The sequence below is a fragment of the Pelodiscus sinensis genome, chromosome 5 (genome assembly GCF_049634645.1).
Source record: "Pelodiscus sinensis isolate JC-2024 chromosome 5, ASM4963464v1, whole genome shotgun sequence".
Taxonomy (NCBI): Eukaryota; Metazoa; Chordata; order Testudines; family Trionychidae; genus Pelodiscus; species Pelodiscus sinensis.
The window spans coordinates 58,664,521-58,670,520 of record NC_134715.1 but is presented as its reverse complement, the minus strand read 5'-3'; the positions used below and the strand labels follow the sequence as shown (position 1 = coordinate 58,670,520).

General features: G+C 47.4%; 1 protein-coding gene across 4 annotated transcripts in view; it reads left to right on the top strand.

Annotated features, from left to right (window-relative positions):
- The first annotated feature begins 501 nt into the window (after positions 1–501).
- PDGFC (platelet derived growth factor C) overlaps positions 502–6,000 on the top strand; it is a 199,558-nt gene continuing 194,059 nt past the window's right edge. The window contains exons 1-2 of one of the 4 annotated variants that reach the window (XM_075930117.1): positions 502–624; positions 1,584–1,798. In XM_075930117.1, the coding sequence (XP_075786232.1) occupies positions 1,681–1,798 (118 nt within the window). In that variant the 5' untranslated portion in view covers positions 502–624; positions 1,584–1,680. The other 3 variants (XM_075930118.1, XM_075930119.1, XM_006121850.2) reach the window with 3 other exon arrangements.

The following is a 6,000-nucleotide window of genomic DNA, read 5'->3' as shown; positions in this document are numbered from 1 at the left end:
GGCACCCAAAAATTTGGGGCACCACTGGGTCTTAAATGTCCATCCACGTGCTTTTTCCTATCCCTGTTTTGTGACTCTGCTTCCTCCAGAAAGGATCTAATTAACTTAAAAGTGAAAAAGCCTGCCTGGCCTATTAGCAGAAACCCCAGGTATATACTGCCAGTTTCTGAATTCACTGTGTTAGTCCACAGGTCCTTAGTTGGAAGTCTGTTTTAAAAATATTTCATTAGTGTGTTGCTGAAGATTATGCTCACATCTGTAAATAACAGTCATTCTCCCCCCCCCCCCACCTTGTAAGGCATAGGGGCACCAATTCACTAGTACTGAATAGAACCACATAAAACCTGAGGAGGGCCATGGTGGAGAGCCCAAGCTGCCCCAAGTTAGGCAATGTTGCAAGTTAAGGATCAACCCATCTCCATGCCAGGGGTGGCTAATGGGTTGTGTAACTGAGCAACGCACAACCAGAGACGCTTGAAAGGTCAGAGGAGCTCCTTTCCGGGCGTGAGCCAGGGGGCTCTGACTCATCCCGGGGGAGCGGCGATGAGCTGTCTCCTGCGTGACCGGGCCGCAAACATGATCAAACCAGGAGCGGCGGTGGTGGCCTGGCGGGGGGCGGTGCAGGTCAGAGAGGGCAGCACTCGCCCATTCCTCCTTCCCCGGGAAAGCGCCAGGGGCTCCGCTGGAGGCTTTGGGCCGTTGTCTGGCAGGTCAGCGCTTGTTTTGCTGGCGCTGAAGCCTTCCCCTCGCCCGGAGGGGGCAGAGACTGGCCCTGCTCCGGCTGCCCCGCGCTCCGCTCTAGCACCTGTTGTGAGCCACTTGGCAGTCCCGCTCCGAGAGCGCCAGGCGGCGGCTCCGCTTTGCGGTGCTTCTCCTCCCCCCGCTCCCTGCAGCCTCCGGCCGGGCTGGCCCCTCCTGCCGACGCGAGGGGCACCCTCCCGCGGGCGTGGCGAGGAGGCGGCTCCCGGGAGAGGGGTGCGCGGCAGGCAGGGTCCGGGGAGCCGGCAGGAAGGGGGGCGGGCGCGGGGAGCAGGGTCCGGCTCGCTGGGGGGCTCCGGAGCGAGCCTCTGCGCGCGAGGAGCTGCTGTCGCGTCAAACTCAAACCAGGTGCCGGCCGGGCTGCGTGCGGCCGCTGGCGGGGGAGAGCGGAGCCGCAGCCGCCTGCCCGGCTCTGGGCGCCCCCCCTCCCCCGAGGCCGGGCCGCAACACGCGGAGGGGCGAGGGAGGCTGCCCCGCAGAGGGCGAAGAAGGGGTCTCGCAGGGAGCTCGCCTCGCTCTCCGCCCCCTCCCCGGGCTGCTCCGCTGGTGGAGCTGCTGACAGGTGCTGTGCCGAGTCAGCGGCCACCCCTCGCCTCCCCTCCTCCCGTGGCCCCAGTGCGCGCTGGGCGCCTTCGCCAGCCTTCCCGCTCCCAGCCCCGCGTCAAGCTGGTTGGGGGCCAGATCGTGCTTTGATCCGTCGTCCCCCCCCCCCCAACCTGGAGACCCGGAGAAGGGCGCTAGGACAAAGTTTTGGATGGGATTATGTGGCAGCTACCCTGCACTTCTGCGCTGCCAAAGCAGGCTCAGGGCTGCTCTCTCCCCAGCGGCGCAGCCGTCGCCTGGTGGTGGTGAAAGAGGCTCGGGGCTTGCTGGCGATCTGAACGTGCCTGGTGTGTGTGAGAGCTTCCCCCGGTCAGCCAAATGCACCTCTTCGCCTTACTCCTGCTGACATCTGCCCTGGCCAGCCAGAGACATGCAGCCCGAGCGGAGTCCAGTTTGAGCGGCAAGCTGCAGTTCTCCAGCGCCAAGGAGCAAAATGGTAAGGGCAGCCGGGCTGGGGGAGGAGGGGGTGCCTGAGCTCTGCGACTTCAGAGGCCAGGCTGTCACGAGCCTGGGACCCTCTCAAGTGAGCGTAACTTTACCATGCACAACACACCGCGCGGGTCGTCCGGAGCGAGGCTGTAAAATATCTTGTTGAAACTCACTGCGGGAGGGGGAAAAAAAAAAATCTTACGTCGCCTTTTAAGATTGAAGCCAAAATGAATGAGACTTGGCAGGTCTGGCATCGCTGTGCGTTTGCCACTGCAGGAAACTTGTCAGCCTCGTTACACTGAAGTAGTGTAGGTAAAGGGGCATCGATTAACTAGCCAGCAGATAGCAAAGTGAAAACCTCATAGCCAGTTTGGAGACTTGAGATTGTGGAGGGTGGCTTAAAATGTCTTTCCTTTAATATCTTTCTTTCCACCTTTTTTTCTCCTCTGGTGGGGTGTTTTTGTGTCTGCTGGTGAATGAACACTATTTTGTATGTTCTGGAAACCAGCTATTCCTGCGTAGGAAATGAAAATTACTTTCAGCTTTCAAGTATACCTGAAATGTTTAGAAAACTCTCAGATGCAAGTTCCCTTGGGCGGGGATTGCTCTGAGCTGGAGAAAGGCTCCTTTCATATAGGCAAGGGCAGCTTCAGGGTGTGTAATTTGCTTAGCCTCTGAACTCCATATGATTTACATTATTCAGATTTTTAAGCACCTTTTCTCTTGGTCTGCTATTATGAAGTCATTTTACAGAATACTTTAAAAACAGAAATTTTGTACCACATGAAACCACACTATTTATGCAGAATGTCTACAATTAGGTTATTAAACACCCTGTTTTTCAGTGATGTGTGCTGGTATATAAGGGGGAACTCTTAGCAATTTGCAGGTTAGCTAGAAGGTTGTTTCTCCTAGGCAAACCAATGCAAAGGCACAAACAAACTATTCCCATATTTTTTGTAGGTTATAAATAAAATATAACAAAATGTAAAGCCTTGCTCAGTTCAGCAAAAACTGCCAACTTTGAAGTTGGTAGTCTCTTGAGAATTACATTGTATCTTTTAATACAAAGTAAATAAAGAATTAAGTGTTACAAGGCAGTATGTGAATTAACAGAAGATGTGGGTATTATCAAATTTAGCAGAAGAGATTAATATTGCTGTGCTTTGCTAATGTGATGACATATGGCACCTGCAGACTGCCAGGGCTGCTGATCAAAGAGCAGCATAGGGATCAGTCTCTAATAAGAGCAACTCCAAATGGTCAGGTGAAAGTGATCAAAAGAGTCAAACCTAGCTATACCCTGACAGGAAAATTAAGCAAACTAATATTTGTCCTCAATACAGGAAAATATCTACGTTGTGGGATAGTAGAAATATCTCTCATCTTACCAATTCATCTTACTGATGGAGGTTTTAAGGAGCTAGGTTGTGACAAAGTGAACTCAGAGCAAATGTAATAATAGTAAAAAAGAGCTGTACTCTTTTATTTACATAGTGTATACAAGCAGCATATTGCAGTGTATGAATGATCATTGTTTTCTTAATGCAGAGAAAGTTAGTGAGAGACAACAGGTTGTAAGCCTTCTACAGGGGATTTGTGATATGACAGTGCAGCAGGGTCCTAAAACTGTGGAACTGCTATACAGGAGAGAGATAGTATTGCTATAAAATAAATATTTATGGACAATATAAATAGTTGTAGCTGACTGCACAGCATATACACTGTTCATACGCTAGCAATGCAGCTGCCTGAGGTCAAGGTTCAGGTGGCTAATGATCCAGTTTGGCACTTTGTGAGGTACAATAACTACATCTCAAAGTGTTGCAACAAATATAAATCCAGAAGAATTAGAGTTCCAAAAATGTTTACTCTTAGTATAATAAATATAGTTCATATACTATAGCCATCTGAATTATTGTGTAGGTATGCTTTCATTTCTTGCTCTTAACTGTTGAATTTAGCCTAATGTAACATTTTAGCTAAAACTCAAAAAAATCCTATTTTCTTGACATGCTTTAATTATTTGAGGGCTCAGTAACACTGGTCAGACCAGTTTTAACTTGATTTAGAGTAATTTTTTTTAAAACTCTACAGCAATTTAAAGATTGTATAGCTTTTGGCTAGAGGCAGGTTAAAACACCATGTAGTTGAATAGTAGATGTTGCTGTTCACGTCAGAGTTCTATATACAATGTTTTGGTTAGAAGAAAAAGGGAAGGAGGGGAAGTGGCTGGGAGGGAAAAACACTTCCCTTCCTCATCCTAGAAATAAAAAGTTATGTCTCTTAATTGTTAAACTGTTATCCCCCCAAACAATTGTACTACAACACAAATTAAAATAGTATTCAACTGCATGTTAGAGTAGATTTTGGTTCAAACTGCTCTGGAAGTTAGTTAACTTTATCACTTGAATAAAGTTAAGCATGTTCATAAGTGTTTGTGATCTGGTCCTTAGTGTCAAGAATCCAAAACATTGTCAAGATGTGATTTATATATTTATTTATTTATTTATTTTTTGGTGACGGTACTGCTCGGTATGCAGTTCTGGCACCTCCCAACGCAGTACCAGCATCTCCTGTCAGAGCTCAACAACCTTTCCCCTGGAGTAACAGCACTCCCCCCATACCTCCCCTTCACCCCCCCCCCCCAAAAAAAAACACTGGATGTAACTATACAGTCTGAGCATAGGTGACTAGTGGTAGCACTTGGGAGGTGCACCACCCCTCATGTCGCTGCCACAATTTTAATTGCTAAATGGACTGACCCCCACATGCCTCCCTGCCTCTCTGGGTGGCCCTCCTGCACCCCTCCACCGGCACTAGTTTTCCCTGACTGTGATTTGGAGGGCAGGTACTGGCAGGGGGGATATAAGGACTTCACTTGTTGTATTGCATATAGTCTGTATTTTTGTACACAATTACAAGATAGAAAGTCTCACGAGAAATAAATATTTTACCACCACCTGCTAGGAATTCAGTATGATGGATGCTAAGAGGTCAATATAGCTCTACATGAAACCACTTAGAACTACATATTTGCTTTAATCCCTTTGGTATAATAGTTAAGGTTTCTTGAAGGTGTATTCCTACACGCTGCTTGGCCTTAAGGAGTTTTAAGATTATTTAATTCAGCTATACTTAGTTGAATTACAAAACTAAAGATTAATAAGGTGTTACATTTGGAGCTCCAAATGAAGTGATTATTTGGTAGGCCTGAGATTGGAGTAAATGATATAGTTTGTGGGGATTCCATTTATATGGATGAATTGTTTCCACATTTCTGTGTAATTTTGAATGAGTGCTTGAATGGGTTGGCAAGCTTATGAAAACTTCCAAAGTTTTGTCTCAGCTCTCTAAAATACCCATAGCCGTCTTTGTACCCATACCAAAACATGGACCAAAACAAAAACCTTCAGAGTTCCACTTACTCTTTTGAGAAACTCCCAATCTGCCTTGCATAAGACTTAATTACATTCAGTGATGATTTGCATTTTTCTTTCTCCTGTTATTTCTCACATCTCTCTTCCTGTTTTTCTGTTCATCCTTCCACTTTTGAACCTCTCCTTTGTCTTTCAGTCCCCCACTCATGGTTCTGTTGCTTAAACATTTGAGAAAGTGACTGCAACTCCATTTACATGTTTTTGCGATAGCACGATTTTTTTTTTTTAGGGAATGTTTTTTAATTACACGACCATCCCTGGAACAACACGATTTCCCCAGCTGGCCCATTGCTGGCAGCTGTGCAGGGCTTCCCCCGCCTCCCTGCAAAGCGGCGGAGGGTTCACCACTCACCGTGCCATTCCCTGGTGATCCCCCTCCTCGCCTGATGCAGTGCAGGTCCCGGCAGACCCGTCACAGGGGCATACTCCCAACCCAATCCCCCTTACCTCTCCTCTCCTTCCCTTCCCCAGAGCCAAACACCTCCCCTCCCTGCTGTTACCCAGTCCCCTTTCTCCCCCAACCATATGTCCTGATCTCAACAGACACCACCGCTTGAAATGCAACCCCCACCTCTTCCATTATTTTCAATGGGAAAATTGACCCCGCATAACACATTTTCACTTAACACAATCATTTTCTGAAACATATCTATAGTGTTAAATGAGGAATTACTGTAATTCTATTAAACTATAGAAATCAAGATATACATAATACTTTGTGTAAGATGACAGGAAAAGCTACGATTAGATGCCATGTTAAAATATTTTG